This window comes from Phalacrocorax aristotelis, chromosome 1 (genome assembly GCF_949628215.1).
Source record: "Phalacrocorax aristotelis chromosome 1, bGulAri2.1, whole genome shotgun sequence".
In the NCBI taxonomy this organism is placed as follows: Eukaryota; Metazoa; Chordata; class Aves; order Suliformes; family Phalacrocoracidae; genus Phalacrocorax; species Phalacrocorax aristotelis.
The window spans coordinates 60,608,894-60,633,016 of NC_134276.1; the positions used below are offsets into that span (position 1 = coordinate 60,608,894).

The 24,123-nt window shown below is 41.6% G+C and overlaps 1 protein-coding gene across 1 annotated transcript in view; it reads left to right on the forward strand.

Moving 5' to 3' along the window:
- Nucleotides 1-2,586: 2,586 nt before the first annotated feature.
- ITGBL1 (integrin subunit beta like 1) overlaps nucleotides 2,587-24,123 on the forward strand; it is a 144,699-nt gene continuing 123,162 nt past the window's right edge. The window contains exons 1-2 of the mRNA XM_075090186.1: nucleotides 2,587-2,799; nucleotides 4,089-4,300. Of these exons, the coding sequence (XP_074946287.1) occupies nucleotides 2,702-2,799; nucleotides 4,089-4,300 (310 nt within the window). The 5' untranslated portion in view covers nucleotides 2,587-2,701. The remainder of the gene's footprint in view (nucleotides 2,800-4,088; nucleotides 4,301-24,123) is intronic.

Genomic DNA, 24,123 nt, shown 5'->3' on the forward strand with positions numbered 1-24,123 from the left:
AGGGAATTACCATTGTTTAAAATGTGAAGCTTTCTATTTATTCTTCTCTAACTCCAGACTTCTGGCAGTACAATTTCTGACAATCATATTGTTCTTAAAAGTGCTCCCTTTTTGAATCTAAGGGGGTTTAATTATTTATTTTTTCATTGTAGCACTACAAATAAATTTAAAAAACTATCACACAGATAGAACACATGGTGCTCTATTAAGCATCGACTTCAAAATTCAAGGACTGTCAAAAAAAAATGCCTGCCAATATTACTTACCTTTTCACTAGATATGTCGAAGTTTAGCATGAGTTTAGCACAACTGTAAGCATTTGCAAAACTGAAGCCAACAGATCACTCTTAATACAGGTTTTTTACCAGCTGCATTGCATGAGAATATTCTGTGATGTATTTGCTATGTGAAATATACTATAAAGGGCAGAAGGACTGTTAAAAATTTAGTATACAATGTGCAACAGCTGTATACAGGGTTTTGAGATTTTTTTTTTCCTCTAATTTTCCGTGTTCATGTTTTAGGGCAAAATTATGTGCCATGTAGAGGATAGTAGACTACAAGTAGAGAGCAAAGGTTTACACTTCACAATTTCAAGACAACCTATTAAAATAAGACAGAAGTTTTATGTTTTTAATAGTCCAATGGAATCGTGTTTGGGTTTAACCTGTATATCTTCAGGGACTAAGTTTGTCTCTTTACAAATATGCTAGAATAGATTTTGTTCAATCTCTTCTTTTGTCATTCAGTAAAAGTTTATATTTCAGTTGAATGAGTACTTGACTGAAAAATGCATTTTGCAGGCCCCGAACTGGACTCTAAAGGTTCTTTTGGCATCTACAAGATAATAGAATCATAGAATCATTAAGGTTGGAAAAGACCTCTAAGATCATCAAGTCCAACCATACAACCCAATGCTACCATGTCTCCTAAACCATGCCCTGATGTGCTGTGTCTACATGTCTCTTAAATACCCCCAGGGATGGTGACTCCACCACCTCTCTGGGCAGCCTCTTCCAATGCCTGACCACTTTTGCAGTGAAGAAGTTTTTCCTAATATCCAGTCTAAACCTCTGACACAGCTTGAAGCCATTTCCTCTTGTTTTATCCCTAGTAACTTGGGAGAAGAGACCAACACCCACCTCGCTACAACCTCCTGTCAGGCAGTTGTAGAGAGCGATAAGGTCTCCCCTCAGCCTCCTCTTCTTCAGGCTAAATAACCCCAGTTCCCTCAACCTCTCCTCATAAGACCTGCTCTCCAGACCCTTCACCAGCTTCATTGCCCTTCTCTGGACACACTCCAGCAATTCCATGTCCCTCTTGTACTGAGGGGCCCAAAACTGAATACAATATTCGAGGCGTGGCTTCACCGGTGCCGAGTACAGGGGCACTATCCCTGCCCTACTCCTGCTGGCCACACTATTCCTGATAGAGCCAAGTGAAATGTTTGATTTTATTTTTTTTTTCCAGGAAAATCACTAGCAGAACTAGTTATGTTAGCAGGAATCCTGGGAATTGTACCCTTGAGTTCACTATGTTGAATGTAAGACACCTAATTATACTTTTGGGAAAGGCACCATCTGAGTCAAAGGAGTTTTAACCAAATCTTAAAATGTTTTCTAGAACAGTATAATCTGTGGTACACCAGATATTTAATATGAGAATAAACCAAGAGTTCTTCATTTTGAGAAAGCTACTGAGAGCTTTAATCTCCAGCATAGGCTCTGGAACCAGTGACAATTTGTCAGCTGCCTGCTTTAAAAATGTGTGTGTGTGTGTAGACTAGGACACTTATATCCTACCATCTTTTGTGGTGGAAGTTTGCTTCTTTAAGAGATTTCCATCCTAAGGAGGTATCGGGCAATCAGCAGTTTCCCAGGACAACCAAAGGGGTCAAAAAGTATTGCAACTTTTCTGTAGCATAAAGAAATGCCCATGGCCATTCCTGACAAATTTCACTCATTTAGAGAGACTATCCCTCATTTTAGCTTAGTTTTAAAGCACTTCCAAAATCTCCCACTGCTCTGAAGTATTGTAATCGTGTGTTTTAATGAGGCATTAAGAAACAGCTAACAAATAATATTTTTTAATTTGCAGTCACTCTACTGGTGTAGGTTGGCAGCCTGCAGTGTTGCACAGTGCAATGCCGTGAGCAGATAACCTTGGGGAAAGGAGGGGAGGGAGGGACCTTCTTGGGAAGCAGGTGGGAGGGAGATGCTCCAGCAGCCAGGCAGGGATGCTGCAGCTGGGGAGCACTGGTCCTGTCTCCTCAGCGGTGCACATTCCCTCCACCACCATGTTACGCAGATTATCCCAAGCAGCCATCCATCAAAGGACAGGGGGATACACATACCTCAAATATTTACGGTGCCTGCACTTTGAGAATGAGACAGTTTGTTCACATCTGTGAACGGGCCACTTTTAAAACATCAAAATAAACCATCTGGCTGCGCAACTGTTTCTAATTACTTTCCTGCCTAGACTGTAAACTTCGGGGTTTGGCACCGGCCTCCCTCCCAGAGCGCTGCCCAAATCCCGCTCCCAGGCAGCTAATCAGAGCCACTGCAGCACGGGGGGAGCAGCCCTGGAGCTGGGCTTGTCCAGCTCACAGCTCTCTGCACTCCTCGTGGGTCCGGCCGGCTGTCTGTCCGGCCGGCTGTCTGCAGGAGTGCTCCAGGTGCAGCGTAGCGCAGCTCACACCATGTACGCACAGGGGCCGCCGGGGCTGGCAATGCTGCTGCTGGTCATCTCGCTGCCAGCCGGTCACCCCGCACCGCCGTCCGGCCCCTTGGCCCTGCGGTAAGTGTGTCTCTGAAGCTTCCTGGGGGGTAGCGACTGATTTACGAGATGTCAGGAGTGTGGAGGCTGGGGTTGCGGAGGGAGCAGTGGAGCGGTTTGCAAGGTCTTCTTCTGCCTGCTTAAAAGTGACACTGAGGGAAGTGCTCTGGGTCACTAATAACCTAAATAGGTGTTGTGTACGCTATGGGGGTTTGCTGCAGTGATGTATGCCATGCCCGCGATGCAGATCTTTAAAGCAGTGAAGGGGGAAGAGTTGGATAGTGATGATACTTCACACCCAAATCTCTAAATTCTGCTGCCTGAGTGGAGCAGGCACCTAACCACAAACCCCAGTGTGTTCCTGCTCTTTGATGCAGCAGCACAGCGAGCCACACTGCCCTTTGCTCTTCCCCTCCACCAGGGCCAGCACCTGCCTGCTCTCAGAGCCAGCAGCTCCTTTGCTCCAGAGCCTGCGAAATCTCGTGTCTGCACTTCTTGTGCAGGTACTAGTAACCTGAATCCTCGGTATTCGCTAGCATTGTGATCACCTATTTTTGGCTTGGCCAGTCCTTTGTTCTTTTTTCCTACAATCCAGCTACTGATGAGGCAACGTGTGATTTTCCCTTTGTGTGTCCTGAAAACCCTGATCTTTATGTGCTCCAGTGCATGGTACAATTACATGGCAGAGCTGCAAATCTTCAGATCTAGCATCCGGATTCTGCTGACTTTACTAAAACCACTGCCACAAACTAAACTATTGCATGGAAATCAGTGATTACTTTGGTTTCCTTTTCCAATGAAAGCATGGATCCTATATATCTGTCAACTGGAAGGATTACTTTGTCAAATGTATTTTATTAGAATCAACCATAAGTTTGCTTTTTGGTGTCATATATTCCTGTTATGCTACCTAGAAGCTTGGATGTATACATCTTTACTAAACCTATTGGAATAATTCAGATCAAAGTGTTTCATGATAGATAATCAAACTATACATGTATATGCATATATACCAGATATGCATAATGAAAAAGGAGATGAGTTTAACGCAGTTCACAAGGTAGGTAAAATACAGTATAAGCATTCCTGGGGTTATCAATGAGATTTCTGATGAAAGATAAGAAAATTGGGTGATTTGAGGCAAGTAATAGTTTACAACCATAAATAAAGTGGTGGCGATAAAAATAATATTCTGGGGATTGGCTGAAGCCATGTCAGGAGGGTGGTTTCCCATAAGCCAAGCTCTCTTCAGCTCTGAGCTGCAGCCACTGGCTTTGACCACAGCTTGCTCTCTTTGCTGTCCTCCGCAGGAGCGGTTCAGGTAGCCCTTCTTCGTGCTGGCTTTCCCGGACCGAGTCGGAGCTCAGGTGCCGCACCCCAGAGGGGAAGCTGTGCAGTGACAGAGGCAGATGCGAGTGTGGAGTCTGCATCTGCCAAGTGATGGAGTCCGGCAAATACTACGGTCCGCTCTGCGAGTGCCACGACTGGGTGTGCGAGATCTATGATGGGAAGATCTGCGCAGGTAAGGGAGCTGCTATGGTGACAGAAGCTTAGAAAAGTAAGAGTATATGTTATATCCAGAAATACGTTGGGAACACAGCACACTGATACAGCAGAGACATGGTTATGCATGTGTCCCTGAACCATGACTCTAAATGGGATTGTGGGCACATCCAAGGTTTTCATCAGATTAAAGGATACAAGTCAAAGGCACTGTCTCTGCCGTAAAATGGGACTTTGCCCAGAGCGAGCTTCATCTGCAGCAGGGACAAAAGCAGGAGTTGTTTTGGGTTGGAGGCTCTGCAAACTGTGTTTTGAACCTAATACAGGACACAATATTGCTTGCGTTTTTCATATAATATTGCTACATTTGAACTGCTTGCCTAATGATGTCATATGATATCTAACAAGGCTTTAAACTATCTCTGAACAATCAATTTTGCCTGTATATTTTTTTCTTCTGCTATGAGGAAGAAGGTTTGCTGTAACGGATACCACACTGAGGGTATATGTATATGAAAACACTGTTTTTCTCCAAGTAATGATAATGCTTTCCAAATAGAGACTTGTAACAATGTAATTGTATTGTGATTTCAGAGATTTCCCCACTGACGCTGTATTCTTTAATGACAGATGAAATAACATACATTTCTGGGACAGAATTTAGTCCCTGCCAGTTGTTGGAACATGTTGCTTGGTTTGCATCTAAACATTATCACTCTTTCATCTTTCCAGCTGTCTTTACTTAAGTTTCTGGGCTATTTCGGTCAGATTTTGGACCTTTTTTTTTTTTTTTTTTTTTTAAGCAGCTTGGAATAGTATTTTAGAAAAAAGCAGCAAGAAGAAATGCCATCACATTCCTAAGGGGATTCAGCCTGGAGCTTGATGAAAGGGCCAGAACGGTACTTCATTTCTAGTATCCCCGTTTCAACAGCTTTACCAGATTCACACAAACGTGTCATCTTTTCAGGCCAAAAAACTGCAATTAGGTCAATGGGAATGTTACAGGAATTCTACTTGTAAGAGGACAATACAAATGCATTCCAGCAGTGGGTTTGGCAAATTTTGTAGGAAAAAAGAGCAACTTATTTTAGCAACAATGCAGCTAAGTATAAGAAGCGCAATAGTAACATGAAAAGACCGAGGATGGGATTATGAGAAAAATATTTGTATTTGGCACCTATGACTTCAGAAGTTTGTGGACAAACTGATTTATAGACTCTGTAGTTAGGAGTGTTAAGTCCAGTTACATAAGATATATCGGGGGTCTGCCAATCATTTCAGTGCTTTGCTGTCCCAAATGTGAATTTTCTGATTGGTGGTGTGATTTCAATATGCTTGCCATTGTTGCTGGGGTAATTGTATAAAGCGAAACTGAAAGCTCCTTCAATTTTAATATTCTGCTACGAACTCCATTATTATGTTCCTGTTAATGTCACAAGCAGTGGCTGCAAGTTTTGTCAGTGATTTGGTGGGAAGGGGTGCTGGCAGGACAAGCGAACCCAAGATTTCTGACAATATTTGGGTTTTGTGTAGCACTTCAAAGCTGTGAATATTAAGTGATTAAACATTTTTTTAAAAACAAAGCTTTTTTTTTGTAGTTGCCACCTTTTGTAGCTGGAGTATTGAAGCCACATTACCACTGAGATGTCAAATAATTTAAATTCACTCTTCTGGAAAAAAAAGTAGTAAAACATTCAGTACAAAGTCACAGGGAGGGAAACAGCTGTGAAGGGCCTAGGGTTTTTTCCTTGTTGGTGTTGAAAGTCCAGCTGACTTTGTTGGAGTCTGGCACTGCCCAGCACTGCAGGAGAGTGGACCTGGGCAACTCCTTCAGGGCTGGGACACAGGGCCTGGATCCAGGTGGTGAAACTTCTCCTTTCAGGCTGTTCTTGCTGCCCTCTTCATTTTCCCCCCATGTTTTTAGTCACTTAAGGTTAAGTTGTGTGTATATGGGAGGAGGAGAACATAGAAAAGATGGTCAGATCTAGTATAACTGGCAGGAGACTGGTCCTTATGTTGTATGAATAACATCCCCCCCACTCAACCATTCAGTGAACCTCATCTTCTGATGTTTCTTAACATTACGCCACCGAGCTGATTTCCCATGCATTACATACTTCCCTTTCTTTGCATTTATGAGCATATTTTTTTGACTCAGTGATGAAATTGTGTTTCCTCTAGGTGAATAGCCAAAATGCTGTACTGCAGTTCTACTCCTGTTTCTTGCTTTGCTTTTCTTTTTCCTACTTTTATTTTGATATTTGCTGTCCTATGTCATTGCGGGTCTCTCCTGATGAGTACAACAAAAATAACTGCTGACTGGTACGACATGCAGAACTTCTAGACACTAATTGAATGTTCCTCTAGAGAGCCATGGTATTTGAGATTAATGCTGTTTCAAAGAAGCTACTTTTCAAGCTGCCGGAGCAGTGCCATTTTCAGGTGACTGATACCTACTCACTAGTAACGTCCATATTCAGAGCTGGACAGGCAGAGCTGCTTGAGTCACAAGTGCCAAAGATAACCATGTTTCCCTGCCAGTCGGTTCAGACATACCTCCACTTCCCTCTCCTGTCCCAAGCTAAACAAAATACTTAGTTGCTCAATATACAGCTCATTATCTTCAAGGCACATTCCGGGTCAGATACACGTTCTGGGCCAGTTGGTCACCCATATTCTGATGAGGGAAGGCCTGAAGATGGAGAAGATGTCCATCTGTTTATGATTTGCTTTTTCTTATCACCTTATACAAGCAATGGGAAAGAGATTATGCCATGAGTAATGAAGAAGAGCAGATGTAAATGCCTCTGTCCTTTTATTCTCCCTTGAGACTTCTCTGCTGCATTTGCCTTCCATGGTGTTTCCAGCTGCTTTAGAGGGAATCAGGATCTTTTGGGTTTTTTCCCTTTTATCCCACTGGGATTGATAAAGCAATAGGTGATCTCTCATGGAGACAGAAACAAAGAAGAAGAGAAAAATGAAGTGCTGTAGTCTGTAGTCACCGACTCTGCTGTCCTTCTCAGTGGCCTTTTAATCTGCCTGCTGTATCATAGGGTGTAAAGAAGAGTAGAGTCCCAATACTGTCATTCACTTTGCAATGTTGGTGACATCATTATTTTGTCATTTGCTGCTGGTCTTCAAGCAGATGAGCTAAGAGGAGGAAGACTGAATGAAACACTGAATCAACCCCCCAAAGGATTTATGCCTCATTTAGAGCAGACAGTATGTTTGTTGCTCTTTATTTGCAAATAGTAGGTCTGACCTCAGACAGTTTCATATTGCCTTGGGCTTTCTTAGAATAAGTGGAGCCTGTGTTGTCTGCAAAGGGAAGTGGAATGTGGCACTAATTCCTATCACATCGCTGCCGGATACCTGTTTTTCTGTGGTTTTGCAGTATATAGGAAAATAAATTGTAGTGACTTTTTTTTAGTTAATCTTTTTTACTGTGCCTGTGATTAATGAAGATGGAAAAAGTAAACTAAGTGTAGACATCCATGGCCACCTGGAGTGGGAACACTCTAGATGTTCCTAGACAATGGATCATGGGAACTGCCAGCTGGGACATGAGAAGGTATGATTGCCCTGCTCATAGTTGTTGAGATCAAGGAGCAGATATGATTCGGTGACAGCATAAAGAGCAACATACGAAGAAGGTTCCTCTTTGTTCAGAGCTATATTAATTGTCTTTGTTTTTCTGTAGTTATTAAGATTTTATAAACAATTTTTCTTCCAAACTGAAATACCTTTTACACCTAATGAATAGTAGTGGCAGTATGTGATTTATCACTGCCCTAAGCAGTTGCTGGGGAACTTTCGTTGCCGCTGTTCAGGCCAGTGAAAGATTTTTGTTATTTTCTCCAAAGCTGTAGTTGCTCTAAGTGCTGTACCTATTTTAAGACTGGTTCAGCAATGTAATGGCAGTGTTAGTCGTAGGTTTTCACAGCCAGAAGTGTTATCATAGTTAAGTAAAGGACAGAAAGATATCAGTGCCATTATTTCCCGCTCTCTAAGGCTTTAAGCTATGCAGAGAACACAGGTTAAATTGGCAAGGAGTGGATATAGAAATACAAGATAAATCCAAATTAAAGTATTGATGTAATACATAGTTACGCATCCATGTGAGTTTATTGGATATATGGCCCTATATATCAGTTGGAGAGAGTTAGGAAATTAAGAATAGAATTTGGAGAACTTTTTGAGCTAAGGGCTGCTCTTTGCACAAAAGCTGAATAGTGTTTTTAGGTAGAGCTATCTTAGCTGAGTTGGAAATACTCTAACAACTGTACCTTTGTGTTTGTACTGAAGGGAGACCTGACACGCTGATTTTTCATTGAGCAGCATTTCTTGCTAAATGTGTGAAGAAAAGCCAGAAGAAATTACTTGCATTGATTGCCATTTGATCCAAAGTGAAATTCAAAGCCCTGGATTTTGAGAACAGGTGTAAGGCTTCTTCCCTGTCAGAGGCCACATTTGTGAAAATTCAGCTGTGGCACATGTGGTCATTGGAGACACAGCCTCCTAAAAAGACCAAGTTAAAAAAGGGCAGGAGGGCACTGATGAAAATGGAGGTTGCCGTTCTTTACTGATGTGGTTTGCTTTAGCTTGAATTTCAGAACTTGGCTTAAGTGACTTTTCCTCCTGGAGCAGGGGTTTGTAGGTGTGATAATAGCATACATATTCATCTCAAAACAGGTCCCCCAGACTCTAGTAGAAATGAAATTGTGATACCGTAGACCTCATTGCAGACTCGTTGCCTTGCTAAGTGCATGAGGTCCCGGCAGACTTACAAAGCGCAAGATAAAGCCCCTATTATCCTCAGCTTTATGCTGTTGGTAAACTATCTAGCTAAACTCAAGCAGCCTTTGATACATCTACCATTAATGGAGTTCCAAATTCAGCATGCATGTTCATAGCAGTGGGGAGTGAGGCACAAGGAGGAAGCTCAGAGGGAGGGACTGCCAGGGAGATCACTGGAAGGGAAGCATTTTAAGAGTATCTTATTGAATGGTTTGTAGCTAAATGCCTAGCCCTCATTTTGAGCATCTTTATCTGCAGATACTACTCATGGAAAATACGTGCTAGTTTAAAAACGAAAAGTGCATACACTGGGCTTGTGGAAGGAGAGGCTTTTTGCAGCACCTAGCAGAGCTGGAATGCAGCCCCTCAGGCCATCACCAACAGTAAAGCAGGGTGGGGAGCAGCATCTCCTTCACCTTTTGCCCTTCTTTAGACTGGGGTGACAAGCATAACTGTTGCAGAGAAAAAGCAAACCTTTGTGCAAGTTTTGAGAATGTAACTAAGTGTTCTGAAGTGGGTTTGAATTTTTATGCTATTCATGGGCTCATAATGAACCAAAGTCTGTCTTTATTTATTTGAAAGCATGCCCTTTGTGACAACATGGCTTTCACAGGCTGAGTCCTTTTAAAAGCATTTGTGTTTCATTAACATTAATGAGGAAAAGATATGGATGATAGAAAATAGATGGTGTGCTTAATGTTACTGAAGAGTGTATTAAAGATCTTACCTGCTTCATCCGTGGATGGGTTTCAGTAAGTGTTCTTAATGACAGCCTTTGTCAGACAAACTGACTGGCTTGGTAAGATTATCTGTGCTGATTTAAAGTTTTATTGTTGATTGCTTGTCGTGTAAAGGGCTTCAAACCATTCATCACTTCTGCCACTGGACTGTAGACCTTTCAGTGTAGGTGTTCGCAGGCAGTTTGTCCTGATGAGGAACATGTCACTGATTTAAGAAATTTCTATGAGATTTTTTAGGAGGAAAGAACACATTGCTAGTGCTGTCCCTGGTAAAAGGGTGATCTGTGCCTAAAAAGCACTAGTGCTTGACTTCCATGCAAAGAAAGACCTCAAAGTGTATATATGGTACTGGAACTTTTCAGTGTTTTAACTGGAGTATATGGTGGTGGAGGGAGGCCACATTACTTTGTGGTGTACCACTGTTATATTGCTGGAGTCAGATTTCTTTTGGAGCTGGAAGGACTATGAAGAATAAGGCAAAGGTGAAGGAGTTGGAATTTGAGGGTTTTTATTTTAGTTTTTATCTTTGATTTCTTTGAGGTTTTTTTACTTTCCTTAGAAAGCAAGGATTGTTTTGGCACAAACCACTTGCAAGCCCTGCTCATAGCAATAATTCCAAATTGAAAAACACATATCCAGACCCAGTGAGGTACGTTTTCCTCCATTCCTCTGTTCCAAGTCTGAGTACATAATGAAAAAATGTTCGTCTTAAAAGCTTGCTTTCCTAGTGATGGAGTGAGTCTTTATTTGCATATAGGTGTTTGTGAGTTGGTACATAGAGAGTGGGCTGGAACACCAACCCAAGCAGTTACATGACCAGATTCTCATATGAAGAGGAATAAAGATTCAAGAGGGTTTAATTGTAGCTGTACCTATTCCCTTTCTTGAAAGAGCAATTACATTTCTAACACTCCTAAGACCTGCTTTGCCCTTCTGCCTGTCCACCTGAGTAGTAACAGTGATATAATCTGAGGCGGTTTCTTGCCAGTGGCTTAAAGAGCGGCAGTCAGAGTCCTTGGAGGCATGTCTGGGGCATTTTATGAGGAAAGTGACCAGGAGTGCCAACTCTGACACTGGCAGGAGTGAACTAATCACTTTGTGATTTGGAAAATGTTACAGCCAAATGCTATTGCCTTGGAAGCAGCATGCAGCAGCAGATGTATCTGGAGTCACAGTACTATGTTGCTGGGGGTGATGCTGGGGATAAGGAGAGGCGCAAGTGGGCCGTGGGACAACCCTCCCATGCCCCAAACAGACTGCCGCAATCCACCTTCCTCGGCCATACTTTTTCCAGTCCTCTGCTTCCAGCAGCTCCAGTTCAGTCTTTTAAATCAGGTGGTCTCAATCATTTTAAATATTGAAGATGTTAGCTTTCATGATCCACGGTTAGAGGCTACTGAATGCACAAATAGCCCTTTTTAAGTATTTTTCCTGTTTTGCATGTAGTTTCCTATTTAATTAAAAGGACACATTGAAGTACAGTTATTTAAATCTCGAAGTTACATGTTTGACGGTTAAGAAATGCTAAATCTGACTCTACTTCTAATGAAGAGTCCTGTGCATGTGCACATGATACACCTTTTAATTTTGTATTCATTATGGTTTTCTCCAATGGACTTACGCTTCAGTGACAGGAGGGAAATGGTTGCTTCCTGATATTTGAAATGGTGTAGTTTCCAAACTTGATAACATATTTAAAGCAAGATATAAATGTTAATAATTTACCTTAGTCCATCCATTTGTCTGAAATGTGGGGAACACTTATGGCAAAGCAGTTTGTTTTCATGTAACACAGATTTCTTTACGCCTTATTTCCTCACTCCGAGTGTTTTAAACTATGTTTTGCAGAAAGTAACTGGATATTTGCTAAACTCAGTGGTGCAGGCTGACTGAGTCTCAGAAGCCAGAAGCCCCTCTTAAGAAAACCCTCTTCCTCTACACTTCCTGAAACCCCCAGACTAGTTTCTTGTCTGTCCTTTCCCCTTCAGAAATCCTTGGATACAAGTAGAGCTGGTATATGGTTTGAATGGCTTGTCAGCAGATAAAGATACAGGCATTCCTTTTAGAGGTGAATAATGAATGGCATTTGTCTGTGAACAAGAGGTAAACTTAGATAATCCAACCCATTTCTATGTCTGTATGTCCTGGTGAGTATGTGCTCTAAAAAAGTGAAAATAGTTGAGGGATTTTCTTTGTCTTTTCAGTTGTACACCTATACAGTTTTTGACTCGTCCTGTGAAGTTTAAACTAGTAACAAATCTGGATGTCTAAAATACATTTCTGTTGTGAATAACCTATTTTTCAAATGTGTAGTTCAGAAGCTGAAATTTATCCACTTTCCCTTTCTTTCTCATATAGCTGCATGGTGATCATCTTGTTTACTTTGGGGATTCCTTGAGACACTCAACTATAATCTCTCTTTCCCTCTGAAGAGGGTTTACTGGATTCTCAGGGACCACAAGCTGACGGTAAAATCAGCTGGTAGTGCCATGCTTAACAAATAGGATAGATTCCTCCATCTGAAAAGAATGCAAGCCTCACTTCAGATGGTGTGAACCATAGAATCATAGAATGGTTTAGGTTGGAAGGGACCTTTGGAGGTCGTCTAGTCCAACCCCACTGCCATGAGCAGAGACATCTTCAACTAGATCAGGTTGCTCAGAGCCCCGTCCAATCTGACCTTGAATGTTTCCAGGGATGGGGCCTCCACAACCTCTCTGGGCAGCCTGTTCCAGTGTTTCACCACCCTCATAGTAAATTTTTTTTCCCTTATATCATACAGCCTAAATCTACCCCACTTTGGTTTCAAACCATTACCCCTTGACCTATCACTACAGGTCTTACAAAAGTGATTGTCCCCTTCCTTTCTACAGTCCCCTTTTAAGTACTGAAAGGCTGCAATGAGGTCTCCCCGCAGTCTTCTCTTCTCAAGGCTGAACAACCCCAACTCTCTCAGCCTGTCCTCGTAGGAGAGGTGCTCCAGCCCTTGGGTCATTTTTGTGGCCTCCTCTGGACCCGCTCCAATAGTTCCAAGTCCTTCCTGTGCCAAGGGCTCCAGAGCTGGACACAGGGCTCCAGGTGGGGTCTCACCAGAGCAGAGTAGAGGGACAGAATCACTTCCCTTGACCTGCTGGCCACACTTCTTTTGATGCAGCCCAGGATACAGTTGGCCTTCTGGGCTGCAAGCGCACATTGTTTGCTCATGTCCAGCTTTTCATCCACCAGTACCCCCAGGTCCTTCTCTGCAGGGCTGCTCTCAATCCCTTCATCCCCCAGCCTGTATTGATATCAGTGGTTGCCCTGACCCAGGTGCAGGACCTCGCTGAACCAGGTGCAGGTGCCTTGTTGAACCTCATGAGGTTCTTAGAGGCCCACCTCTCCAGCTCATCCAGTTCCCTCTGGATAAGAACCCATCCCTCATGCATGTCAACTGCACCACTCAGCTTGGTGTCATCTGCAAACTTGCTGAAGGTACATTCAATCCCTCTGTCTATGTCACTGATGAAGATATTAAACAGTACTGGTCCCAGTATGGACCCTTGAGGGATACCACTCATCACTGGTCCCCATCCAGACGTTGAGCCGTTGACCACTACTCTCTGGATGCAATCATCCCACCAATTCCTTATCTACCAAACAGTCCACCCATGAAATCTGTATCTCTCCAGTTTAGAGAGAAGGATGTTTTGGGGGACCTTGTCAAAGGCCTTACAGAAGTCCAGATAGATGACATCCGTTGCTCTTCCCTTGTCCTGTACTGATGTAGTCACTCCGTCAGAGGAGGCCACTAGGTTGGTCAGGCAGGACTTGCCCTTGGTGAAGCCATGCTGGCTGTCTTGAATCACCTCCCTCTCCTCCATGTGCTGTAGCAGAGCTTCTAGGAGGATCTGTTCCATGATCTTCCCAGGTACAGAGGTGAGGCTGTCAGGTTGATAGTTCCCCAGGTCCTCCGTTCTACCCTTTTTAAAGATGGGTGCAATGTTTCCCTTTTTTCCAGTCCCCAGGGACTTCAGCTGACTGCCATGACTTTTCAAATATCATGGAGAGTGGCTTGGCAACTACATCAGCCAATTCCCTCAGGACTCTGGGATGCATCTCATCAAGTCCCATACACTTGTGTATATCCAGGCTCCTCAGGTGGTCATGAACATGAACATGTCTGGTATATGGCACTGGACTGTAATGATCACAGCATCTAGCTCTCATGTACACCTTTCTTTGCAGTTCTTGCAACAAGTTACTAGAAGGTATCTATTTTTCTTCTGATATTGAGGAGAGGGGAAGCTGAGGGTCACAGATCAAAAATATGCCTCCTGGCCATCTTAGACTGATGGTGAGACTCAGAAGAGAGCCCAAGTATCTGAATCCCACTAGGGACTCTCAAACCACTGAGTCCCCATCAGGTGCAAGAACAAAATGAGATAGTATGAAAATCATCAGTTAAGGCTGTGTCAAAAAACCATTTTTCTTCATGGATAGATGTTAAAAATACTCTTTCATACAAATAAGGGACATGTATTCCTTTTCCAAAGAACCATCTGTGCATTACATACTACTGAATCGTTGATTCCTATGTATTCAAGTGAGATCAGCTTTGATTTATGAACATACCCAGTGTTTTTCCCGCTTAAATGTGTTCCACCTTTAAATAAGGAGGTGAATTTGTAGCAGGTCAGTCCCCCAGAAAATTGGTCAGACAAAGAGTTTGTTCATTCAAAATATTCTGAAATAACTTTGATTAATCAAGCTAAGAGTAACCATTTTCAAAGCTATTCCAGAATGATAGGCTTTTAAACAGAAAGAAGGCTTTAAGTTCATATCCTTTTAAGCTTACTATGAAAAGGTCATAAAAAAATGTTGACAACTGCAGGTGCAGTGATATGCGTGGTAGACTGCATTCTACAGAACAGTCCTCAAAATTGTGGTTTGTAAAGTCATGCTTTGAAGGATTACTGGAGAAGTTCTGACCTCTCACTTCAGGAGCAAGGAAGAACTGAAATGGAAAAGGACAACGAATTTCATCTTATGAGCATACTTGCAGAAGGTCCAAATCATGCTGAACAGTGGCAATGCCATGACAAAAAGCCAAGTAAGAACATGTTGCAGTGTGGTTCTCCTGAATGTTTTTGCATAATTATGCCTTTTAATCACTCTATGCTTTACATGTAAAATCCTGCTTATGCGGGCTCTCAGAACATGCCACACTTTCACCCTAATGATCTGCACCGACTTGGTTCTTTCTCAAGCAGTTTCTAAACTGGAAAGAATAACAGCAATGAATTAACTGTACAACTGTAGTCTGATTTGCAGTGATAAGGCTGAGACCTTCTGTTACAGAATCATAGAAGTCAACATTACAGATTTACCTGGTGCCTTTGTAGTTGGATAAATTCTGTGGGACGCAGATAACCAGCAAGAAATTTATTTAAAACCAGAAATCGTCTTGAAGCACTTCACTGGAGTACTGTTGTAGGACTGGTACTTCTAATGACCATCTTTTGAAAGAATTTTGTTTCATTCTCACTTCTGTTTCAAGCCACAGATAATCCTCATCACAAACGCAGAAAATGTAGTGAAGCACAACGCACATTCTGTGCTTAGGAAGAGATCCAGGTGCCAGCTATCACTGAAAGAAAATTGCCCATCACCTTCAGAAAGGGCAATTTCTCTAGATGGGAATTGAGAATGTAGGAGTAATTGCAATCAAATACAACTGCTCTCCATTTATGTGGGTTTGCCTACAGTCTACGTTTTTAGAAACCCTTTTGTTTAAGGCAAAATGCCTAAGTTTTATTTTTACAATTATCCTTTATGAAAAAAAAAAAAAACCCTAAAGATCAGTTTTAGCTGGCCCAGATCACATTTAGCTTCTTAAGCCTGGCTGATTCAGCCACTGCAGCTTAACCTAAGGCTGACATGCCCTGGAGAGCTCTTGGAGCAATCTTTCCTGCTTCTGTTACTGAAAATCCATCTAAGAACTTCCCAGAACCAGGCACTCTGCATAACCTGTTCCTCCACCAGCCCCAGATACAGCGAAATTTTCTTCTCTTTCCCGAACGTATTTATTTCTCATTCCCAGGGCTTCAGGGCATTATTTTACAGTGAGAGGGACTGGTACCTTTCCTACTGCTTTATCCCAGGACTGCTTAATTAATTGAAACAGAGAGGAAAAATGTTAGAGCATATCATTGGCATTGGTTGTAAACTGCTTTCCTTTATATGTGGCCTCTTCTAAACAGAGAGGCTAAACTGTGCCATAAATTTGTGTATCATAATAAAAAACAATTGTGCAAGGTCTTTTCAAGATTTATAACACTTGACTTTCTACTAGCTTTGTGTATGTGACGCACAAATAAAACAAAAAATTGATTGGAGATGGGATTGGCAAAATTACCAAACCCCAGTCATGTGCTTTGTTAGATTTAGGAGTGGATCCTGTCACTCATCTCTACCCTTCAGGTTAAAAAAATGCTTTAATAAAAGCAAATGGTGTGGCTTTTTTTTTTTTTTAATCTAAACAGAAGTCTGTGTTTTCTGCTGACATAAGTCTAAAGAAATCAATACAGTTATGCCAACAGAGAATTGGTCTAACAACATTTCCTTCCCTTGTTTGACCAGAATCTCCAGTTAATAGCAGACAAAAGTACAACAGCATCATACAGACCCTGTCATTTACCTGGAAATAGTAATGGTAAAACAGTAATAGCAATAATGAAATCTCTGAAGTTTAGAATCCTTTTAACTTTGACAACATTTTACATTATTTTCTGTTGGTGGTTTTTGTTGGGTTTTTTTTTTAATATTCTGTGTATTGTACTACTTTAAAGAGTTACATGTTACTCAGCAGTAGTCTGACAGAACATTTACCAAAATAATTTTCCTCCAGACTGGCAGACTTGGACTTAGCAGAAATGAGACTTTTGTATGAAAACATTCTGATAAATGAAAACCAATCTTTCAAAGAGTTAGACTCAGCTGTATTAATTAAGGAATCGGTTACACTGACAGAACTGTCCCAAGTTTTATTAAATGGTCTGCTGATTTGGAAAGTCACAATAAGATTAAGATTTTGTAATTGATGAGCAGGGTAAGTGTCAATCCCCTCTCCCCTCATCACCTTAATACTTTTGTTTGTGAGTTCTGTGGGATTTTGTTTTGTAAATAAGAAAATTCCATTTTAAATGCAACTGTTAATTGCTTAACTGTATGTCTGCTATGCTTCCATGCAGGTTATAAGAGATTTTATTTACATATATTATCCAGAAAGTATAGCATGATTTTTCCTTAGGTGGTTTCAAAGAGACATATCACATGAGAATTTTTCAAATGAAATTCTTGCAGGATAATATCTTGGAGGCTATATCTAAATAATACAGTGACCGCAGACGTTGTTTTATTTCATATGTGCCTATCAAAGGACCTCATAGTTAGAGGTTTTTAAAATAATCTTAGTCTGCCTGGGACACCATTTATGAAGCACTTTCAAAATGAGCACATAGTTCCTCTGGCCCTTCATATGGGCTTCTAGTCCTCTGTCTTTCAGGATTTCAGGTGTTGTCTTGGCTTTTTCTCCATCTTTTTCTGTATGAGCAGTAGTTGCCAGCCCCACTCTGAAGATTTTGATTATCTCCAATTGCCAAATTATTTTTCATAATTCCTGTTCTCAGAGTCTTTACTGCTTTTTGGGTGGTCTCTATCTGGCCCAATTCTTTGGCACTGCTCTTCACAGGTTTCCTAATCCATTCCTCTGGCTCACCAAAGAAGTTTCCATGAGGACCTGGGGGAACTTAGACCCACCTTGGCTCTCTTTACAATTCCTGGTGGCTCTTTCTCAAACCAATGACCTCTGCTCTCACACTTGAGTCCCACAACTGTATTTTCTTAGAGTAGGCATGCCTTCAAGAGGAGCTGAACTGACTTTGGTATTCACTGACCTTGTAGAAATGAACCACAGTTGTATGAAATTAAATACTGCTTCTTAGCTCATGCAGGTGTTGTTCAGTTGTAGAGGCTCCTGGTAGGATATGAATCTAAACCATGGAATCTTTAAAATAGACATAAATCAGGTGTACTGTATTGTCATTTCTTCCTGCTTAACCCCTTTCTGCTTCCTGGAGTATGTGGCACAGCACACACATTTTACAGTTCATCTTAGTTACTCTGAATTATCTATGCATTTTTTTTCTTGTTCCCAAGAGAGGGAATGTTTTTGACCATAGTAAAAAAGTTTGTCTTAGGGAGACTGTGGAATCTCTGTCACTGGGGGGTACAAGAAGAGGTTGGACAAATATCTGTGTGGTGGGCTGACCCTGGCTGGATGCCAGGAGCCCACCAAAGCTGCTCTATCACTCCCTTCAGCTGGACAGGGGAAAGAAAATATAACGAAAGACTTGTGGGTTGAGGTAAGGGCAGGGAGCGATCACTTACCAATTACTGTCACGGGCAAAACAGACTCTACTTGGGGAATTTAGTTTATTACCAATCAAATCAGAGTAAGGCAAAGAGAAAATAAAAACTAAATTTTAAAACACCTTCCCCCCACCCCTCCCTTCTTCCTGGGCTTAACTTCACTCCTAATTTCTCTACCTCCTCCCCCTAAGCAGCGCAGGGGGACAGGGAATAAGGGTTGCGGCCAGTTCATCACACGTTGTCTCTGCTGCTCCTTCATCCTCAGGGGCAGGATTCTACACTCTTCCTCTGCTCCAGTGCAGGGTCCCTCACATGGGAGGCAGTCCTCCATGAACTTCTCCAACGTCAGTCCTTCCAATGGGCTGCAGTTCTTCACAAACTACTCCAGTGTGGGTCCCCCATGGGGCCACAAGTCCTGCCAGCAAACCTGCTCCTGTGTGGGCTCCTCTCTCCATGGGTCCACAGGTCCTGCCAGGAGCCTTCTCCAGTGTGGGCTTCCCATCAGGTCAGAGCCTCCTTCGGGCACATCCCCCTGCTCTGGCATGAGATCCTTCATGGGCTGCAGGTGGATGGATATCTGCTCCACTGTTGACCTCCATGGTCAACAGCAGGGGCACAGCCTACCTCACCATGGTCTTCACCACAGGCTGCAGGGGAATATCTGTTCCAGCACCTGGAGCACCTCCTCCCCTATACTTCACAGACCTTGTTGTCTGCAGGGCTCTTCCTCTCACATATTCTCGCTCTCTCCAGCTGCAGTCATGCAGGGGCTTTTTTTCCCCCTCTTAAGTTTGTTATCCTGGAGGCACTACCTCCGTTGCTGATCGACTTGGCCTTGGCCAGCGGTGGGTCCATCTTGGAGCTGGTGGCATTGGCTCTATTGGACATGGTGGAAGCTTCTAGAAGCTTCTCACAGAACCCACCCCGGTAGCCCCCCCACTACCAAAACCTTGCCATGCAAACCCAATACAGTCTGTCAGCAAGGGTCAACACACACTTGTTTGCGCCTCCAGGCACAGAAGTGGACCAGATGATGTCTTCCAGAGGTCTCTTTGAGGCTGATTTTCTTTGATGCTGCTGTGAAACCAATTCTCAGCCTGGTGTTCTGCCTTAGTGAGGAGGATCTGTGGTAGTATAATCATAGTATTTGCCGTGCTATTCTGTTTCCAAATATAATAATTTATTGAAAGAGATGTATGACTGTTGTTTTTAATCTGTTAAGACTAAGAACTTTCACCTTTCTCAGTATTTATAATACTTTATAAAATATGACTGTCTGTTTCAAGTTTCTGAATGACCACATTTCTAAATGACCACTAGCAAAACTCTAAGCAGGAACAATCCTGAGAACAATCTTGCTGGTTTGAAGTTTAAGCATCTTTTCACAGAGAGGCATAAATTAATGCTTTCTAGAGAGAAGTAAGTGGTGGGTTGGCTTCTGTAACAAGCTCAGAGTGATGGAAAACATTTTTTATCCAACACTTGTAATTTGATGGAAAGTTAGCAGTGGAAGCATTAAACAGAAACATTTATAATTTTTTATTTGCTTTGTTTAAATAAATAGATTCTTAGTCAACCACTGACCTTATAGATAACTGGCCAAATGTACAAAACAAGGGAAAGTGAATGGTTGCCCTGAAGTTTGATGTAGGATGATATAGACAATGATAAAAATTATATTCTAGAAGCTCCTTGTCCTTGTTGGCTCCATTAAATAGCAAATAACGTATTTCCTACTTAAACAGGAACAACATCTGTTCTGCTTTTTTCACTGGAAGTAAATATGTAAAAGTGTTTTGTCAGGTAATGAAAAAAGGGTAGCAAGTAGAATTACATTGCTTATAAACTTATTGAAATATGCCAGTTTTTTAAGTGCTGCCATGGGGATATGTATTCCCTATATTGTCTCAATGCAGTATTATACCCTCCAGAAAGTTAATTATTGTTGGATGGCAATGGACTGAACCGCGTGTTGATAGCTGAAAGCATTGCGTAAGTTCATGGCAAGTCAACAGATGTTGCCATCGTGGTGGTGCAACACTTCTATCAGTCTGATTCCTTTCATATCAACGGGAACTGGGGAACTGCCCCTACTGTTCCCTTCGACCTTAAAAACACCCAGCTGTACAGAGGGTAATGCTATATGCACAGCATACAGCACAAGTCTATAAGAATGTTTCTTCTTCCCTCTTTCCCTCTGTTGGTCTTCCCGCATGGCCTAGGCATGTGGTCTTCATCACAGTTCTTGTGCACATTTGTAGGAAGGACATGGGGAGTTCCACCCCCACAGAGGGCGTCCCCAGTCTTCTCATTTTCTCCTGCATCCAAGAAATATGAAAACATTGCTGCTTAACTTTTCCTTTAAGCCCAGTGCCCCCCACATCCCTTTAGGTGAGCCCTTCATGGAGCTATGTTTTGGTCTTGCTGATATGGTGTCATTCATTATTGCTCCTGAGAAGCAATGATTTCAGAGAGCTATCTGCATTTCTGGACTGTGTATTCTATAAAACCAAATAACTTTGTAGTGCTTACATTTTTTTGCTAGGTTAGCCTCAGAAGAAAAGACAGTACTTTTAAAGGGTGATGTTACTCCAGCTGTACTGTGCAACAGAATCGTCACCTCGCAAGTGTAGTGACGGAGGCTGGTGTTGAAGAGTCCCACAGTGTCTTGACATAATGGACTTTCCCACCACACGCTATTCTTCCCCTTTTGCTCTGTCTTTCCTCCCTGTGTGAGTCACATAAGTGGTTTTAAATGTCTTTCGGTGAGTCATATAGTATTGCTGATGGATAGTTTTGCTAATTCTGTCACTATTTTAATGTCACCATATACAGTCTCTTTGCTACCTAAAAGCTAACATTTCATTTGGTCATCTACTTGACACCTTTATAATAAGTACTTGTTTTTCTTAAGCACACTTTTTTTTTTTTGGTCATAACAATGTCAAAACTTCAAGCTTTTGTTTGTATTCTGAACTATCAGTTTGAATTTCTAAATCCTTTGTCAAAAATGGATGAGACTGAGCATTACATTGGCTGCATACCTCCTAGCACCTTCTGGCAAACATCAGAAGCCAAGAGTTCCACTCTGCTGTGGCTTATTGCTTGGCTGAAAAAGAATCAAAGCGCACATAGGAAATTTAATATGGTGGAAGTGAGAAGAAGAAAAGGATTGAAGGTTGGAAACAAATGTGCAGACTTTGTATACAAGGGCAGCTGGAATGTATGAGACTACCTGCAGTACAAAGTGTTCCTCGGAAAAGGAAAATGTAGGTCTGTTATAGCAGCCACAGTTTTTAAATAGGGAATTAATTTTGTGGTGGTAACATTCACAGAATTCCTAACCCAGTGGTTTCATTCAGCCTGCAAATGACTGCCTGAAGACATTGTGCGTGTGGTATAGGAAGGGGAGACCAAGCTGGCAGATGCCAAAGATTGATAGGGAAATACTAGCACCTTTCCAGGCAGGAAAATCCTATTTTATACACTTGGATAGGCAAAATATATTTCTGGAAAAAATGTGGGAGAGAGCCAAAAAATATTATTTGCTTGACTGCTGTGCTGCAACATATTGTATTGGCATTACAAGATATGTTTTGGCATTGAAATGAAATGAGCAGGGAAATGAACATAGTTCAGTGTCCTCATTGCTTCCCCCCCCAGTAACGGCTTCTTCCAAGGTAGTGTTTTAATGAGAAAACACTTTCACACCCTTTGTGATAATAATTGCACCTAGAAATACAATTTAAATAGAAGTATTATTTCCTTCCCCACCCAAAATACCATAACATGTAAAATAAGCAGTTAAGAATAATACTTGCATCATAGGTTTTAAAATTCTATGTTTGAAAACTAAAACAGATGCTGTCCAAATGCAGTGGAGTGGCTTGATGAGCAGAGCATCACCATCTAAACACTTAAGAGTCATGCTTCTGGTTTCTATAGAGACAAATCAATGCAAAGTTGTATTGAATTTTTTATTGTTTTGAGAGGTAAACCTTAACAACAAAGCTTCCTTGTATTGTAAATGGAATAGAAGCATCCATAATGCTTTTAAGTACCATCTGTTTGCTGTTCTTGCATGCAGTTTTTCTGTTGGTATAGCATGTCCATTGGCCAAGGGTGCACTTTGATATCCCTGGCTTTCAACCAGTTTCAGAGACGATATAAGAAGATCAGGTCTGTCAGGAGTTTTTTGGTCTATGAACATGTCTTGAAACCACTTGGGTTTTTAATTTGCAAGATGTCCTAGTGATGTATTTGGATTTCATTTCATCTTTTCTGCTACTTTCCAAACACCTAATGGTAGGATGCTGTACAGAAGGCTCTCTGTAGGTAGCGTATTAGATACCATTTATATCAGCCCAACTCTCCACTTCTGTGCTTTGTCTTAAATATGTTTCCATCTATGTTTTAACATGGTTGGGAAATTTGATAACTTTTGCTGTTTTGCAAGGAGCGCAAGACCACTCCCTGAGTACAAATCCTGGGGAATGAAAAGTGATACGAAGCTGTGCATTCCACTGAATAGATTTGTGGGCTTCTCTCTGTAAATGTTTTAAGCTAGTATTGTCATGGACTTTCAAGACATATTTTTTGGTTCCTGAGTAATGAGACATGGTCCTCAGAATCCTGTAAAGAATTGCACAGTTGGTAAATGCACAGGGAATTGACAGAAACATTGATGTTGGAACAAATACTATAGAGGATGCCTAGAGGCAACTGTTTATCCTAGAGGATGAGCAGGAGGGTTTCAACAGAGGATGAAAGAGAGGTTTTCGTCCTAGACGATGAATTGAGGAAGAAGTAAATCAGCATAGATACAGCTGTTAATAGCTATTAGAAACAACAGTCATTTTGCTTCATTATTTTGCCTGCCTGCAAAACTTCAATTACTTTGTCTGCAGTGTGTGTAGTGGTAGTAGTGAAATTAGAACATGCAAAACTATTAGAACATGAAAAAGTAGCAAGTAGCAAAAGTAGGTACAAGTAGCAAAGGGTACTCAGGCATTTGTTTTTCAAGCAACAGAAATGACAGGGTTAGGCAAGTTAAACTTCAGGAATATTAATACCGGCTGTGATGAGGCAGCATTTTCAGGCTCTTTTTACCACTGCTATTGACAGTAGCTGTCTTTGTGTCACAGTTTTGATTATTTTGCACACTCAACACTACAGGCAGACTTACCTTCATGATCAAAAGAGGAATTTTGGTGCTTCTTTCTGAAATTCAGCTGTACATATCCAGCTGTACTCCCCACCAGGAATCCATAATTTATTGGAATGCATCATGTGTCAGAATCCATCAGTTATTTTTTTTGCTTTTGTGAAATGTGCTAGTTCCCGTGGTCAAGCAGAAATTTTGACAGGAAAAAATGGAATACATGAGTTAAAAACCCATCTGAAGCATATCCCTTTTTCTATATACCTCTTATTATAAACATAGAATAATATATTTTGCCATCACAAAATAAGACTTGCCTAGTCTCAGAGCTCTTACTTTTTACCATCTTTTTCAACGGCATTAGTTAAATTGTGAAAACAGAAAGAATGGGCTGGTTCGTAGCCAGTCTATTAGAATAGCATCAGAGAATGATTGAGGTTGTAAGAGACTTGTGGAGGTTGGCTGGTCCCGCCTCCTGCTGAAGGAGGGCCAGCTTTGGAGTGAGATCAGTTGCTCAGGGTTGTCACAGACATGAAGTTAAAACACATCTATGTGACAGGATAAAAAAAATCCAAAGAAGTACAGAGGACCTTCTACTGAAATAGCACTTATTTATCTGACTCATTTGACAAAAATTAGAAACAGTTAAATTTTGACACGAGGAGAGGTGGGTTATGAAACTAAACCTATTTATTTTGCCATTTTCTTTTTTTAAAGTATAAAACTTTTATCCTG